The sequence below is a fragment of the Melospiza georgiana genome, chromosome 2 (assembly GCF_028018845.1).
Source record: "Melospiza georgiana isolate bMelGeo1 chromosome 2, bMelGeo1.pri, whole genome shotgun sequence".
In the NCBI taxonomy this organism is placed as follows: Eukaryota; Metazoa; Chordata; class Aves; order Passeriformes; family Passerellidae; genus Melospiza; species Melospiza georgiana.
In genome coordinates, this window is record NC_080431.1 from 33,659,547 (window position 1) to 33,678,086 (window position 18,540).

Consider the following 18,540-nt stretch of genomic DNA (forward strand, 5'->3'; position numbering starts at 1 on the left):
CTCATCAATGGAATCTGACAGAATGATTATAATCAAAGAGCACTTTTTGTGTGTGTGTGTTTATCTGTGTGTGTATTGTTCATTTGCAGCATTAGGGTTTATTTGTAAGGAGAAATTAAGGCTGGTTGCCAACACTACTTTATTTCTGTATTCCAAAAAGAAATCTGTGATTCTAAATGGATAATATGCTACCTAAGACATTAACATAAACAGATTAGCCCTCATAAAGCAATGGTTCAAAATTATAATACAAAGCAAATCAATGTCAGTTTTGCTTTGACATCATTGTGATACTGTATAATAAACTCAGCAAAGTATTTTCAGATATAACCAAGTATTTTGATAGTTACTTGAAGAAGAAATTTGCTCTGAGTTACATTTATCTCTCAATTACATTTGCCTGAATAATGGAGATTTGAATAATTTGACATTTGTTTCTAAGATGAAGTTTAGAGAATCTGAAATAGTTAGTAAATCAATTTATCAGAAAAGACATATAATACAAGATATTACATAGTTTCAAGTTTATTTTCAGCATATGAAAACTTCTTCTTATTTATGCAGTTTTCTAAAATGGATGCAGATTCCAGGATAAAATACTTTAAATGTATAAAATTGGGTCGTGGTGCAACCAATACATTCCTCAGATTTTAAGGTTTTAAGTGGAGCTAAATACAAACAGAAAAAAATGCAAAAATATGGACAGAGAGATAAATTTTATTTCCACTAAAGCTGAAATAAAGCCATCAGTATTCCTTTGGGCAAAATTCTAATTATTGCACAATTATTTTTTCCCTTAAAAATAGGAGTATTTGAAAAAGTAGAATTCAGAATATCTCAAGTTCATCAATACTGACCAAGTCAAATAGTGACTTAACCAAAGACATGTTTTTAGAAATAACATAATTTTCACCCTTGCTAGTGTAATGCAGCATTGCCTCAAGTAAGCACAGCCAAAATAGCAAGTTGAAACCAATTGAAAGGATATTTAGTCCCACCTGCTTTGGGTAAAATGAAACACATATTCTTCATTTGGATTTGTAATCCTTAAAAAAAAAAAAAAAAAAAAAAAAGCACAACCGCATGGAGGTAGCTCTTTCAGGTAACTGAGCTATAAAAGTACAGCCAAGTTCTGTAGTCTGGGTGTGTGCTTCATTTGCTTCATTCACAGTCACATGCCAGAGAGGCCTGCTGGCCCAAATCCCCCAAACCAGAAAGGAAACCTGATCAGGTAAGAGGCACAATATTCCCCAGCTGGTCCCTTGCCTGTGAAACAGGGAGATCAGCACAGTGAAGTGCCTGAGGGATATCCCAACAGGTGAACAGGGATTCAGCCCTACATAAATGCAATTAATTGAGACATCAAATCCTCCACTGAAGAGAAAACTCTTTGAGGTGCTAATATGCATGGTGACCTGGGACAGAAATAGCAGCACTGCTTACTGCTCTCCTGGAAGTAAGGTGCCCTTTGGGAAGGCATAGCTATGGACTTGGAAAAGTACAAAATAATAGTCCCAGAACCACAGAGTATTTGAGCAATAAATAATGAACATATTTCCTGTTTCTAGATATATCTTATGCAACATCCCTTGGTTAATTCATAGCATTTTAATGGCAGTGGCAAAACAGCTTCCCCAGCACTTCCCCTGAATCTAAACAGAGAGAAATTTGCTGTTCTCTGCAACTTCCAAACTGTGCTCATGTGTACTAGACAGACATTTCCCTTTGATGTGAAATAATAGGAAGGAGTTGGAGATGAGGAATGAAAATGGAACTAAAGAGTCATCATTTGAGTCCAATGGTTTCATTATAAAATCTTTTAAACTTTTTGACAATGCTGATCAGTCTTGCTATTTTCAAAAGAAGCTGTAGCATCTAAGTGCTGCAGTCAACATGGGGCCTGCTGAAAATGCTGAATATGTGACTCCATATCACTTCAAGTTTTGAGAAGCTTTTTCCTGCATGTGCAGAAATCATACAGTTTAAGAGAATTGTGTTTGCATGCCATAATTCTAGAATGGCTGAATTTGTTCCTGTATTTGTAGCTGATGTATGACATGATGATGTGTGATGGGCGCTAATATCTTTTGTGCCTTAAAGAGGACGGCACAGTTAATCTCCATATGTGATTTCCACAAGACCTGTCAAAGCTCACGGTCCCAAGAGATTTGCTGCTGTCATTCAACTAAACATTTGCATTCTCAGAAATCCACAGTCCCTCTTTAGGAGATGCAGTCCTCAGGAGTCACTCTGAGTGAAGCCCCCTTAGCCCCCTTCCAGGATGCACCTCCAAGTAACAAGCTGTCACTGCTAAGAACAGGCCAGATGACTCCCAGCTCTTTTGGTCCAGTAACAGGAGCACATTCCCCATCGTCCTACAGGAGGGAATCTCTTTCTTCAGTGACACACTCTAAAGCAAACACACAGGGCAATGGATGCTGTGAGTTGCTTGTAAGAATTTACATTGCCCTAGGGGGAGCACAGACATTTGGCAGGGTAAGTAGAGTTTAAGCAGCAGGCAAGTGCTGGTGCTTTTTGCATTCTGCTGGCAGTCCCACAACATCAGAGAGCTTCTCTCAGGCTGAATTCATTCCCATCCGAGGAATTACACACCCAGGTTGCCTATCCTTTACATTTCTGAGGTAAGAAAAGCAGTGGGAAATAACAAATACTGTTCTCTTCTTCTGCACATTATTTACCACACTGAATGGTGTTGTCCCCTTTATTTTAGGGGTGCTCCTGTGTACTCTAAACCATCAGATCTTGGTATTGTATTTAAATTGTAGGCACTGATTATACTATTTTTGGAAAACAAGAGGAAAAGATGGGATCATGGAGGTTACTGCTTACAAGAGAATTTAAAAAGTAAAACACTTTTAATTAGGTATTGTCAAGATGAATTCACTTTTCATTTGTACAATTACATATCTTTAACCTGAGCTGACATAATTGTTAGCAGGTGTTAAGCCTGTGTTTTTAATAGCACTACAAATTCCTTCATGCTGCTACCTATGCATTATGGAGACTAATTGGCCTGAAGCACATGAAAAGTTTTTCTCATAAAAAAGATTAGATTTACATCTGCAAATCTTGTTCTTAACCTCTGATCAACCAGATTGCAGTTGTATAACATATCATACTCCACTCCTTGTCCCTTGTTTTTGTAAAAATAAACTAAAGTAGGGAAAAATAATTGTGAACTAGGGGTGTCATTGTTTTAATATATAATCACAATGTGGCTTCACACCCTTTGAGCCATCCACCAAACCCTGACACTTCAACTAAGGGAATAGATATTGGTGTATAACAGCTTCTACAGTCTGTACAGAGAGGAGACTTAGAGAAACTCTGCAAACTCTGGAGGCGCTCAAGTTGTTTTAAGAAGTAAGCAGAAATTATCTTTACCTTTATCTTAGGTAAAGATAATTTCCCCTACTTTCATTCTGATAGTTGGCAAAGGTGGTTTCACTTGAGGCATCATGATAACTTTGGCTCAGAAAGAAAGCAAGGAAAGACAGTTTTAGTCCAAAATTTTTAAATACTCTTAAATCATATAATAACTGAAAATAAGGTTTTATATTCTGGTTTGAATTTTAGGCTGTCTTGACCATGAATTCTATCAGGTTTTATATCAGCACAAGATGCAAATTACAAACTTTTAGTGTTTGTATTCAAGTGTCCATTCTGTGCTCATCAAACCAAAATTGATGAATTTCTACCAGAAATTCTGAATTTGGCATAATGGCACCCCAAGGCTGAAGGAATCTTTTGCAGTGCCTCTCCATGGAGGAAACAATAGAACTTTTTTTTTTCTCCCAGAGTCTTTGTGAAAGGCTAACATATAAAAAACAGTACAGTATACTTTCATATAATGATTAAGGAGGAAGGTGGTAGAGAAAAGATATTAAAGTTCTGGGTAACTAAATTTGATAAAACCTCTGATTTAGCTCTTACTTACCATGATTAAGCCAGAACAAGACTTTTGCCTTCTGAGTGTTACAGCAGACTGACAGCCTTTGCTCTGTGCTATGCAAAGATAAATAAAACGGAAAGATGGAGCAGATTCTCCTGGAAATGATGTTGAATCACATGGAGAACAAAGAGGTAATTGGTGAGAACCAGTGTTCCCTTATGAAGGGGAAACCATGCTTGACAAATTGGCAAACGTCTATGACGAGGCTACAGCACTGGGGGTAGAGCAGAGCAGCTGTCAGCATCTGCATGGACTCATGGAAAGGGTTTGACACTGTTCTGCATGACCTCCTTGTCTCCAAATCTGAGAGATGGATGGACCATTCAGTGCAAAAATAACTGGCTGGATGGCCACACACAGAGTTGTGGTCAATGCCTCATTGTTCACGTGGAGCCCAGTGATGAGTGGTGTCCCTCAGGGGTCAGTACTGGGGCTAATTCTGTTCAATTTCTTTGCTGGTGACAGGGACAGTGGGATTGAGTGCATGCCCAGCAAGTTTGCCGATGACACCAAGCTTGTGTGTGTGACAATGCCAAGCTGGCAGCAGTGTGGTGTGGTCAGCGTGCTGGACGAAAGGGCTGTGCCATCCAGGGGCTCAGAGAGGCCTTGACAAGCTTGACAAGCAAGTCTGCGTGAACTCAATGAAATTCAGCAAGGCCAAGCACCAGGTTCTGCACCTGGATGGTGGCAGTGCCAGACACACCTACAGGCTGGCTGGAGAGGTGACTGACAGCAGCCCTGCAGGGAGGGACTTGGGGGTGCTGGTTGATGAAAACCTCAACGTGAGCCAGTGGAACCCTGGGCTGCATGAGAAGCAGCGTGGCCGGCAGGGTGAGGGAAGGGATTCTGCCCCTGCACTCTGCTCTTCTGAGACCCTACCTGGAGTGCTGCCTCCAGCTCTGGTGTCCCCAGCATGAGAACATGGAATGACTGGAGCAAATTCAGAGGACCATGAAGTTCATAAGAAGATTGGAGCACCTTCCCTAAAAGAACAGGCTGAGTAAGCTGGGGCTGTTCAGCCTGGACAAGAGAAGGTTGCTTTGAGACCTCATAAAAATCACAAGAAAATAGTAAAGGATTACTATTACACTGATTTTTCTCTGAATCAAAGTGAATCTTGAAGACAGTTAATCCTGTAATAAGCCATTAAAAAACTCAAATCAGGGTAGCCTCTTGAAGCATTAAAAGAAAATGTTTATCCTTCACATGGAATAGAGAAAGCACAGAGACACCAGGACTTTTGTAAGCAGTAAATGAAGTTGATTGCATATTTTCATCACTAAAACTTTCACTAGGAGTAAGTAGTAAAGGTTTTGTTGCATACTTTTTCTGAAAACAACCAAGCTGCTCTAAGTGCATGATATACTCTTCCTCCGGAGAACTCCTAAGGTAAGTGTCTGAGTCATACTGATGGGAAGAAAAAAGGGATTCTTAAAGCACAACAAGAAGAATGCTAATTAGTAATGCAGAGACATTGTAAGGACAATAAGAGAAATAATTTTAACACGGTCAGGAGAATCTTTTGCCAAAGCCTTGCAGATATGATTTTCTCCTTTGGTGAAGACTGGCAGGATGGAGGCAGTAGGAGGGCCTTGAATCCTGCAGTATGAACATCCTGCATGCTGATCTGCCTTGCTACACAGCAGAGCTTATCAAATATGGAACACACTCAGAGCAAAGCCACTTGTTCCCCGCTCTAAGCAGAGGGGTGGCTGTGGACAGAAACTCTTGGCTCCTTTTCACAGGCAGGGAGGCAGCCTCTGCTACTGCACAACTTCTGAAGTGTTTTCCACAATCTCCTGCCTAATAAAACATGGGGGTATGGTTGAGGTGAGTCTGATTTATCATTGAATAATTTGTAGGGAAAAAAAAGAAAAAGAGCCATGCAGTGTCAAACCTTCATGGATTGCATCTGATACACTGCTACACAGGCATTACACTGCATCACTAACTATAGCAGCAAAGCATTTATCAATTACTTGGGATTTCCACAAAAAAAGCTCAGATACAGCAATTACTATCATTAAAACAATTACCTGGATTTTTATTCTTCTGTTGTGCTGAATTACTTCTATAAGGATTGCCATATTGGCCCACAATCTTGCTAGATTTTCAGATTTAGTATCATCTATGTTTTTGTCTCAAGACAGAAGAAACTTAACTCTAAGGCTAATTGTGAAAGAAATCCTCCAAAAAACAAATGGGTAATGCCACTTTGCCATCCTGAACCTGTAATTAAGGCAGCTGTCAGAATGAGATGCACTTGCTTCCATAGAAATAATCTTTTTACAGCAGTTGATTCTGAAGCTGAATGAGGATACCAAGAGAAAGTGTGGTGTCCACTGATGTGGGCTCATTCCTCAGCTGATATTTTTGCTCAAGAAAAAGAGCACTTGAAGGGAAATAAATGACCAATTATAGGGAAAGCTAAGGTTAAGGAAAGTCAAAGAATCTCAAGATAGGAACAGGGACTTAAATACAGGTTAGTAAGAGAAAGAGGAGTAACAACAGTATTGCTAAAATTGGATGCCATTCCCTAAGATACAGGGGCTTTAAATTTTTGTAAGTGGGAATAATTTTTTCCATCTCGTCTGTTTCTGTGACAGAATGAACAGTGGGATGCCTGATTCTTATTGCTGTTAATTGGTATAGCTCCATGGAGAGAAGAATAATTTTGACTATATCTGTTGGGCCATGAGAGAGAAAATCCCCTTTTCCCCACTCCACAGAATCAGTCAACTCCTCCCTGCGGCAATCTCCTTCCTCAGCAGTACAGTTCCTCTGCTCACGCTTTTTATCTTGCATTTGCCAACTTTACTTGAGACTGGTGCAAAGGAGATTATGATGGGTAACTGACAGGCAAAACATCAGAAGCAAGCTTTGCAAAATACACATTTTTAAAGTCAGTGTGGCGGGTTTGCTTTTAAATACCTCTTAAATATTTTATATAAATACCTGGAAGGTGCATTTTTTCATTACAGTGTTACAATTACAATATGATATTAAACACTGTCTTCCTTTCTCAGGCAAAATTCTGAGTTGCAGATGATCTGCTGGAATGAGATATGCAACATTTGGAGTTTATCATGCAGTAATATAGACAACAAAATACAAGGAGCCTATAATGAAATGTTACACAAAAAGGACACACACTTTAAGGTGACAAACCAGGAAATGTATAATAAGCCATGTTTCATGCTGCTGCAGCTGTTTCACCTCCTACCAATTTTCACAGTCTATAAAATCTTGGAAAGCACCAGATGTTTAGGGGAAGTTGTCCTACTCTCCCTAGCTTTGAAAGTAGAGGCAAGATTTATTAGTGCTATATATATGTGATTTCAGTCCTGACTTCTATATTTATAAACTAGGTGAAACATGCAACACATCCTGTTGTCAAACAGCTCATTTACTCTCCTCTGCTCCTCCTCACGTGCAGATCTTGCCTGTTGCTGGACCATTGCTGTAACTACAGAATAATATCAGGACATGCAGTCCAAACTACAGGATTTACTTAGTTACTGGCAAACATATCTGAGAGTTTTCTCCTAGTACCAACTTCTATCAAAACAACCTTGCAATGCACAGATTATGAACTAAGCAAAACTCTTTTGCAGTGCACAGATTATGAGCTAAGCAAAACTGCGTTGTGTATGAATATGCACTAACATTTGGGATTCCTGCCTAGGCAGAGACTGTTAATGCACAAAATTATCTTTTTTTTACTAGTGCATGGTTCCTAGTATTGGAACAGGGATAAAAACTGCTCATGCGTTATTTCCAATCTTTCATAGCTCAGCGGTGCTGTAAAATGCTGCTGTTCGTTTTAATTCAGTGAGTAGAAGTTTTGTTGTGTTTACCACTAAGGGAATTGCATGTGTTATTAGAAAGCCTCTGACAGCTGTCAGAGGCAGAGACAACTTGCCTCATTTCAGTCTTTCATAAAGGAAGGACCCTCATCTTCAGCAAAGCTGTCAGAGGCCTGAAAAATGGGATAAAGCAGAATACCTTTTCCAAACACATGAAAATCTTTGTATCTCCTCTGTTTTCTTCCCCATAAAGTTACAGAGGGAAAGTTGTTTAGTTAGAAGGAAGAGGAAATATGATTTGATGTTTTTGTACTGTATCCTGCCTTGTCATCACTGACCTGCAGGGATAATTGCATGTAGCCTGCCTGACATGGTATTTAATAAATTAGCACTATGTTTTAACATAACATACAAGCTTTCACGCAGTTTTTATTTTCTGAGAGCAAGAACAATCAAAACCAAAGAGACATTGATGCAGACAAGGGTTTTGCAGCAAAGATTCTGAAAGTCTGCATCTGTAAGCATTTCCACACTTTCCAACAGGTCTCACCATGCCCAGGACTCTCACTGAATTTAAAGCACCAGAAAAGGAAATCTTCTCTTCACAGCTCAAACCTTAACTTCCAGCTTTTGATTTAAACTGGTGCTTGTCTTAATAAAAACTCAGCTGTTTATTTTAGTTCAAATGTTTTGGGTTTCTTTTCTCAAAAGCCTAAGCCAATTATTAATTTTTTAAAGTCAGAATTAGTGACATTTCAGCACTTGCTTATCATTCAGTGACAAGGGAAGTAGCTTGCAATGTCCTTAACAGGTTAGAATTGTTTTCTCATTAGCTTCTACTTAGCTTCTAAATGATGTTTAGATTATCTTTTTTACTCCAGTAATCCCAGTGGTATCCCTCCATACAGTACTGTTTGTGATGTCAACTCCTTTAACCAGCATGAGAGACTGGGAAGGCAAATGTATCAGCATCATTTGTTTAATATTGTTGTTTGCATGCTATTTTTATAGCACGCTCAATGCTCGTTTTCACTTTTCATACCCTGATTCATTTTTCATCCTGTTTTCTTCTCCCTATCCATCTTGCACTGCTGAGTAAAGCAAAAATCCATGAATGAGTCAGAGTCAAATTTTCAAAGTCACATTGGTCAGTGGGGTTTGAAATTAAGCAGAATGAGATTGCTTATGTTTTATCTTTCCAAAAATAGAAAATAAATTTCCTTTCTTCGACTGCAATAAAGAAAGTGTTCTCACATTTTTTTCCAGCTGCATTTATTTTTCTGAAATCCAGTCTAGACTACGACACTCATTAGTGTCCAAGCTAACTAGCTGTTCCATTCCTTCCATATTATCATCAGCCTTGTCTAATTGCCATCCTATTCCATCACCAAAAGCAACTTAAAAGTAATATTTCTTGTTATATGTTATTCTTCTGGGAGGTTTTGTTCTGGTTGTAGGGTTTGGGCTTTTTTTTGTTGGTTGGTTTTTTGTTTTGCTACAGGACAGATAAATGGCTCTTTAAGGGACAATTCTTTCTAATTCTTTGTCTATTTGAAAGAAGAATTATGTGAATAAATTGTGGGAGCAGTTTTTCTTAAATATATATTCTATGCTCCATTCTAACATGAGGTTGCATGTTTGGGACATTCTGTTCAGTACACTGGAAGGGAGACATTAGCATATTTTAAGCAAGAATGAGCAATTAGTAGTTTCTCATATATGTAACTTTTATAGCTTTTTGACCATGTACTACCAGAATTAAGAACTGCAGCTGTTGTGATTTATGTTGACTGGATGTTATACAATGTTATTATGTTCTCAGCTTGCAAGAGCCTGGTTTTCAGTTGTAATACATACTATTTCTGCCAGGTTAAGCTTGTTATCAAATCCTCAACCAAATCTTTCTCAACATTTCAAACAGCATGTAATAATTCAGCTCAGGAGCTGTAACACCACACCATTCCTTTGGAAATATGAATTGTGAAACGTGTCTGGCTTAGGGCATGGTGAGCAGTCATTCCTTACTGCAAGCCATGAAGTTCAATTAGAAAGCAAGCTGCATCTGCAGTTGCTTCATTCTGAATATTGACCAGCAGCGTCTTCTAACCTCACAGAACCCTGCAGAAATTTGATATTACCAGAGTTTCCTTGCACTAATATTGAAACTCTTCTTACCTATGAACAGATTCCACTCAGTATCCAAATCAGCCTGATTTGCTAGGCAGCCCTTCATTACATTGAGGCAATAGTTGTTGCAAGGTTTCACAGTGGGAAGTCCTCTGCAGTAAGGGCAGTACAACATCTTCATTAACGCCCGGATGCACCCTGGGGTGGGACTGACCTGCAGAGTTTAAGGCAGGGAAAGAAAAAGAAAAAGGAGGAAATCAATCTCCTGTTCTGTGAATCTCGGGGTGGCTGAGATTATGCCTCACAAGCAGTAAATGCAGAGGGGGCATTTTGTGAAAAGAGCTCAACCCTTAATAACACCCTCCTATAAAGCTAATCGATCCCTGCCAATTATCTTCATTTAGCACAGCAGCGACTTTCAGGAATGCAAAAATCAACACTCCCCTACTGACAGCAGTGCTTGCCTCCCCAGCCCTCCCACACAAAATCTCCTGGAAAGGCGAAGGAAAAACATCCAGGGAATCAGCTGGGTAGTTACTGACTGATCCTAGCATGGAGGATCCTGAGGAGGCTTCTCACTCTTCCTATGTAAGCTAGAACTGTCAGTCACACCAGCACTGGATTAAAATCTCCTCTTTATTAAAGCACAGTAAATCCAGGATAATTTTGACGGTTTCAGAATAAATTTATTCTGAACTACACGATGACAAAGGGATATAATTCAATTTTCAGACAAAAATAACCTTCTTTCTTCTCAGACAAATTCATAAAGAGATCAGACGGGTTTGTTTGGGGTTTTTCTTTTCTTTGGTATGCTTTTGACATCTCAAGTGACAAAAAGCATTATAGACAATCTAATGCATTTCAATCTAATGCATTTCATGGCACATATCAGCACATGTGAACTTCTCTTCTGTCTTTAATTTTCTAATCTCAGACTTTAAAAGTCATATGTACTAGTGAAATATTCATTTTCAGGCCAGAGTTTGTAACATGGATTAAAATTTCACACTAGGTACTGCTCACATGAGCATTTTGTCACGGTGCAGTGGAGCACAAGTATCTCATGCTGGACTGACAATCTAGAGCAATGACAAAGAGCTGCAGGTTCCTCGGCGATTTCAAAATTCCTGGACAGGACATTGCAAAGCAATGCCACTCCTTTCACTCAGCCTGTTGGTTTATGAATAAATACATCTCTACTGATATGAATTTGAAGGGATTAAATCTTTCCAAATTATGGTAACTTGTGCTGAAAGCATGAATCTAACTTTGCACTGCAGTGGTACAGACTGAGCTGATTGATGTCGCTCGTATTATCAGGATTGTACTAAAATTGTGTTTCTTTTCTTTTTCTTTGGAATTTGTTTCTCCCTTTTTGATGTTAAATCATTGATTTTTAGAGAACTATACGGAACATAGTCTTTACACAGGACATTTTTAAATTAAAATGGTTCTGAGATGTAGCACATGCTTCTGAATATGCTCGGAAGGGATTTTTGCTTTGCTTTCCTAGGGACTAACTTCTGCACTTTACTAGCAGAACACTGATGGTATGTGTGAAGGTATATTTATCCATAATTTTTCTAATAGCTTTTGAACCATCAGCCAGTTTCAATCAAATTTAACAGAGCACTTCAAGTCTCAGAACATTAAGATCCTACATGTTTTTTTCTTTTAAACAGACAGTTGAGAGGAAAAGAGGAGAGAGGTTCTATTATTGCCTTTATTGAGGAAAAGGGTGAAACATGAGGTCAGCTCCTCATAGATATCAAAGAATCCACATTGAAAATGATGTTATGAATGACCCATTGGTTAGAAAAAGCACAAGGGGAAACTTCCTCATTGAACACCTCATTGAACAGCAGAAAATCCAAATTCAAAAAAAGGTGGACTTTATTATTTTCACTGCTCAGAACTACTTTTTAGAGACACTTATCCAACGTGCTATATACCTCTAAACCTAGAACAGGCCAGTTTTTATAAAAAGATTAGAACCATAGAAGGAAGAAAGCAGAATACTTATATTTACAGTCAAAAACAGAATCTTCAAATTTGCATTGAAATTGCTGCTTAAAGTCAGAGATATTTTCATTTGTGAGTACTGAGAGTTTTATCAGTTAGGTTCTTTTCATGCCTAAAGTTATGCTTCTTCCCTGTCCTAGTAGTCTTGTCAATGCCAAGTTATCAGCACCTAGTTGACCCCTAAATTCAGCTGGAATCCACATATTTTCCCATCCATACCTTCTCAAATCCACTTTGGTACTTGTGCTGACATATATCTATAAGATCTTCATCTTATAAAAAAATTTCCTGTCAATCTAATTCTTGAAAAACAGGTCTAAAAGAGAGAAGACAGTCCCTGTCTTTATAGTACATATTAACTTTCTTATTTTGTCTTTATAGAGAGCAGATACTATCAATATTTATGTGAGCCTTATTTTATAACAAGAGCAATCTGAGAGGAAACTAGTGATTGTGCTTTACTCTGCCAGAGATCCAGATCATGTCCCAGATCTGCTGGGACAGGACCCTAAAGGCCAGTTAGAGTATCTATTTGCACAGGCCCTGTGAATCTTAAATTCTTGTCACATTACACAAGTCCTTTAACAGAGTACTTCTGGTCATGCTCCCCTGTGAAGAAGTCAGGATAACTTCCAACCACTCAAAAAGAATGAGCAGGACCCAGGTGTATCATATCTTGCCTGAGTATCTTAATATATCAGACAAAATGGTGGCATCATTAACAGCATTTTACAAGAAAGCAAGGTGCTCTGCTTACACTAGGAGTGAAGTAATACCTTTTTTAAGAGAAGCAGCCAAGAGGTGGGTCAAAGCAAAGAGCAGATGGAGAAGGTTTCTAAAGAAGCCTCTGTCATGTTATTTATATCTGCATCTGACTTATCTTCGTCATCCTCTGACAAAGACTAGCACAAGCAAATCCTTGCTGATCAAGCTGGATGTTGCAGAACTTGGTTTCCAAGTGTGCTACACTGGTGACATAAAAGACAAGCACAGATGAATTGCTGTGCCTGCTGGCCTGCATTCACTTCCCTTACTGCTCACACCTTCTGCTCCAAGCTGGCCACATCCCATACTACCACATCATATTGGCACTACACCTCCCCTGGGTTCCACTTAGTGCCTGAGTGACTAAAATACACAATTATTATTTTGGGTGGTTATTTTTCAGCTCAAAGTGTTCTGAATAATAGGAGTCAGTAGTGCAGGCAGTGGGAGTAAGAGGAAGCTAAATATAATGTTGTGTGTTTTGAAGTGAAACAGGAGGTTTCATAGGGCTTAGACCATGCTCTGCTCAGTGTTGACAGAAGGGAGGGGGCCACAACAGGACAGGTTCATGCAGGTTTCTGGAGACAGTGTCTATCCTGCCTAAAGTGCATTGCAGGGGGAGAAAGGTGGAGAGGTCCAAAACACATCTGTGTAGAGGGCTAACAATTAAGCTGTGACTGAGGCATGGGATGAGTCCCCTTCTCAATCCTGCTCCGTATTCACTTGTCACTTAGCAGTACTGGTGTGGCTTTAGGTATCCAAACTGTGGCTCAGAGAAATATTACCAACAGCACAGCTACTTCAGAAGTCTGAAGGCTAAAAGTTAAATGCTGTATTACAGCAGTAAAGTGCTTTTCTGAACCTAGTCTTCAGTGAGCAACCAGATTTCAGCTCTGAGATTCAGTTGTTTTTTCTGTATCTTTGTTTTCAAAGAATACAGTTAGATCTTTTTCTTCCCTCAAAAAAGATAACTTATCTCTCGTGCAAAAAATAGTCACATTTTGGTCTAAGTTTCTGATATCTTGGTAAGAACCAAAATATAAAAAGAATCCAACTTAGAGGGTCAGTATTTCAGAAAGCTATGAACTCCTGAAATCTGGAGATTATCACAAAGTTGATTTTGAACCACCTTCTTGCTGCTGGAAAATGCTATGAAATGCATTTTGAAAGCCCATTTCTCATTTCCATCTTAAAAGAAAATAATATTCAGAGCCTCTCACACTTAAGCACTTTTCTGCAGACCAGCCAAAAAGCAGATATTAATTACATTCAGAGGTATTCAAAACCTCAAAACCTGCATTTCCTGAGAAGAGGTGTTTCTCAACTCAGGAGTTTCAATATTTCTTTTCTGTAGGTAACATTTTTGCATGGGTACAACTTTGGTGTTTTTTTCTTTTTCTGTCTTTTCAAACACACTGCAATTGGCTCTACAATAATCGCAGCAGAGAAATTTGCATAGACTTCAAAGTCTAGAAATAACTGGTTCATACGTAAATCATATAAATCAGCTGGATCACACTGAATGACATAACTGGGGAAACTGCTGTAGAGGAGTCATTCACTACTGCAGGCTGTCTCCCTGACTGAGTAGGACAGCTTCATTTTAGCATAAGTGTACGTGGAATGCATCACATCAGAAAAGTGCCTTTCTGAGCTTTGATTGAGCCTAGTAGCTTCAGGACATGTTACATTACTGCATTTTGTAACATTTTCTGACAGCTTCAGCTTTACCTAAATGCATGTTTTTGCATACATGCAAAACCCCCCAAAAGCAATATTCTTAAGGGCTTCATTACTGAACACTTGTTTTCCCCCTTCAGAAAGTCTAGGAGGAATATTATTTCATCTGGAAGACAGATTTTGCAATGGTGAACTTGCAAATATAAATAATTGAGGAGAGAACTTATTTGGGTAAAAGGCAGGAAATTTTACTCTCTTGTAACACTGCATTTGCAGACTGCTTTGTAATGTATTTGACCTGTTTTTATAATCAAAATCCTTGGCTTTGTCAAGTATACAAATATAAATCTTTTTTTCTGATACAAAAAATCAGAGAAACTTATTAAACAACTGGTCATCTTTAGAAGGATCAAATATGTTGATACATGGTTTCTCTTTTATTTGTAGGAGATTTCTTACCAGAGTAGTTGGTATATGTTGTCTGGTAATAAGGTAGGGGTGTTCTTCCAAAGTTATGCTGAATGTACCTAAACTCACAGAGTAGGTCCATACACAATACTTAGGTCCAAACTCTGTCATTTCTTGGGATAAAATAAAATGTGTCAAATATGAGCAAAAGGAATCACTGCTGAGATCACATCAGGGAACACACATACTTCCTACGTCTCCTGTGCACCCAAAGGAACTCCTCCCATTTGAAACCACGGAGTCACTCCTTAACACGAAGACCTTGTGGGGGAAACTGCTGGGATGGACCAGCCAATCTAGCCAATTGGCCATGAAAATAGATACTCTCTAAAAATGCCTTTTTAAAGGAGAAGACGATTAGATTTTATTCTTCACAATCTTTACAAATGCATTTACATTCAAGCTGCTGGATTAAAACTGGAAATTTCTACTTCTTTCCCATTTGGTGTTCAAGATGAGGGTGAGGTATATTCCTGCAATCCCATGTAAACGGTCTGTAAGTGGAGAGAATTTTGAAAGGAATCATTGTCTAACACCTAAGTGTTGGCTAAATCACCCAGCTTTCCTCTCAGCAAGCTGATGTATGTCCAGAAAAGGAATGGTGCTCACTGTCTGAGAAACTGAGGTACTGGCATCCTTAAATTATTTTTGAATCTCTGTATAGTCCATCCACTTAATGACAGAAAAATGAATAATTTTCCCAAGCATTATTTTATTCATGGCCTAATTATCTCAAGGGTTTATATAAGACTAGAGTCACAGAATTATAGAATATGTTGAGTTGGAAAGGGCCTGTCAGGATCATTGAGTCCAACTCCTGGCCCTGCACAGCACCATCCCCAATGAGAGCATTGTCCAAAAGCTTCTTGAGCTCTGTCAGGCTGGTGCTGTGAGCACTGCCCTGGGGAGCTGTTCCAGTGCCCAAACACCCTCTGGGGGCAGAACCTTTTTCTAATACCCAACCCAAACCTCCCCTGACACAGCTCCAGGCCATTCCCTCAGTCCTGTCAGTGGTCACCACAGAGAAGAGATCAGTGTCTGCTCCTTCTCTTCCCCTCATGAGGAAGCTGTAACTGCAATGGGGTCTCCCCTCAGTCTCCTCCTGGCTGAAAACACCAAGTGGCCTCAGCTGCTCCTCATGTGGCTTCCCCTCCAAGCCCTTCACTATCCCTGCACAATGAAATGCTTATGTACGAGGCCAGGCCAGAGTTTTAACTTACAAATATTAGAATGTCTTGACTAACTTCAAGAAGTCTCCTTACATTCTTTTACCAGAAAGTTAATCTGTAGAGAACTCCATGGTACAATTCTAGGGATTCCTGTCCCAAAATTCTCCACAGTTTAATTCTAGCATTACTATCAAATATTCTATTTAAAGATCAAAGGGGACATAAGGATTAGTTGTTCATGCTTGTGATTTCAGAAGAAAAGGAAAAAGAAAAAACCTTTAATTAAGAATTGCATTCAATGTGCTAGTACTGAGGAAATTTCTCCTAAGCACAAAACCTGTAATTTCTGACCACCCATTATAACAATGATGTAACCAGGATCAGACCGAGATATATCACAAAGCACACGTTACAGGGCACACAAGATTATTAGAATACTTTGGATCACAAATCCTAAGAGCTTTTTCTTTAATTTCATCTTTAATTAACTTCAGGACAATGACTAAACTTCAGCGCAATCAGTGACTATTTTTTCCCCATATATCTTTGACATTTTCTTCTCCACATGTTACAATTACTCCCTATTGATTTTTTGTTGTTGTTTTTATTACTGGGAAAAGTAGGTAAAGCTTAGCTGGTAATGATGGTTTTGTTCCTTTTACTCTTTCTTTTCTTCAGAGAAGACCTGCTCACTGTTGGATCCAAGTAATTAAATTTTCTTTTTGTCCATATTTTGTCTGTTTTCATGAACACTGTGTTATTTCTGATTTAATTTAACAGTCAAAGTATCAAGAAAGTTCTTTTCAGTGGATTTCAGCTGAAATTATGTCTGTATGTATCCAATTATAACTACATAGAAATATTAATAAGATTTTGAATGCTCTATTGAAGTACTTCTCATTGCTTCAGACTGGCTCATAGAAGCTAAGCTCAGTTCACTGCTTTCACAGATAGCATAATCTGATATAAAAATAGAAGTATTACATCAGCCATACCTAGTTAGGAATTTATGTTGTAGAAGGTAAATTTGAGAATATTTGCTAAGTCTAGTCTAATACTAACCTCCTAAAGACAAAAATAGCTATCCTTTTAACAATTTCATCCCAGTTGACTGAAAGCTACAAGAGCTGGTTTAAGTACTGCAGCTTTGTACTAGTACCTATGACATTGTGCTTGAATTATATCAAACTGAAAATAACAAACTGCAGCCCTTTAAGCAGCTGCAAAATCCCCAAAATCCTGGTGTAGTGCATCTTATTAATATGATGATACAAAACATGGTCATTTTAATTTTAATATATTAATATCCCACAAAATATTTTTCTAGCAAATGCATAATGTACATATAGTACATCTGGTACTATACATTATACATTTTATAGCAAATGTATAATGCATAGTACAAGATGTTCATTAAATAATTAGAAAAAAAATAGGTCAATATAGTTGAACCCTAGATAAGTTTTATAATGTAACAATAAAAAAATGAAACATTTACTACCTGATAACAAACCATGCAGTGCTAATAAAGAAGAGGAGATTTTAGCCATTGTTTTTGTCCAACTGAGATGTCCTTTGCCAGTATTCATGACTTTGAAATAATGAAAAACATGGCAACTATTTTTCTTTCTAAGAAAAATATTAATGTACCTATTAAAATTTGAGGCATTTTTCTTACTTATTTTGTCCTCTCAGTTGTGTTCCAGTACCTGCATAATTCTGGAAGGTGCACAAATTTAGCAGATGAGAAACCATACAATATTACAAAGAATAAAGAAATTCCTTTATAAAGGATTTTAAGTATATAAACCCCTAAAAGTTATGCATCAGAATTTTTGAGCACTGCTTATGGGCATCACTCTTATCTATAATTTGTCTAGGTTATCACAACATGTAATTGTGAAAGTGACCATATGAAAATAGTGGTTGGAAGAGATTGCAGCAGGAGGTTGAACATCAAATAATCAGTAACTGTTGGAGAGGTGAGTTGTGGGATTTCACAATTTCCCTACAGAAGTCAAGAGCAAAAAAAAGGCAAGGACAAAATGTTCAGATGTTTACTTGGGTGAGACTGAAGCTCTATTTACAGAGAAAAAGAATAGTCTCCCCTATTTTTAGGAAACTAGGAAAATTACTTATCAGATGATCTGAATACAGAGAATCTAAATTTAGAAAGCCACTTGAAAAGCAGCAGTCACAAGATATTTTGTGTAAAGCTTATTTTTTAATCTCTTGATTCACTTCTGAATGACACTTTAAAGAATTTTTTTACAAAATAAAATGTTTGAACATTCAGGTATAAATATTAAAGTGTTCTTAAATCCTGTTTTACCTGTCAGAAACATAATTAAATTCAAACAAACTTGGTGGGAGTGAAAATTTATTTGACTTACAAACATGCAAGCTGAGAAAATACTCCAGGATACAAGGATTTACATCCCATGAGATATCACTGAGCTGAAAAATCTGCCCTGCAATTTTTGTGGAAGAATATTTATCTTTCTCATCTGTTTTTAGAGTAATCCCA

The 18,540-nt window shown here is 38.1% G+C and overlaps 1 protein-coding gene across 1 annotated transcript in view; it reads right to left on the reverse strand.

Moving 5' to 3' along the window:
• Positions 1-18,540, reverse strand: part of GPC6 (glypican 6) — a 725,714-nt gene that overhangs the window by 190,575 nt on the left and 516,599 nt on the right. The window contains exon 4 of the mRNA XM_058018930.1: positions 9,955-10,120. Coding sequence (XP_057874913.1) covers positions 9,955-10,120 — 166 coding nt within the window. The remainder of the gene's footprint in view (positions 1-9,954; positions 10,121-18,540) is intronic.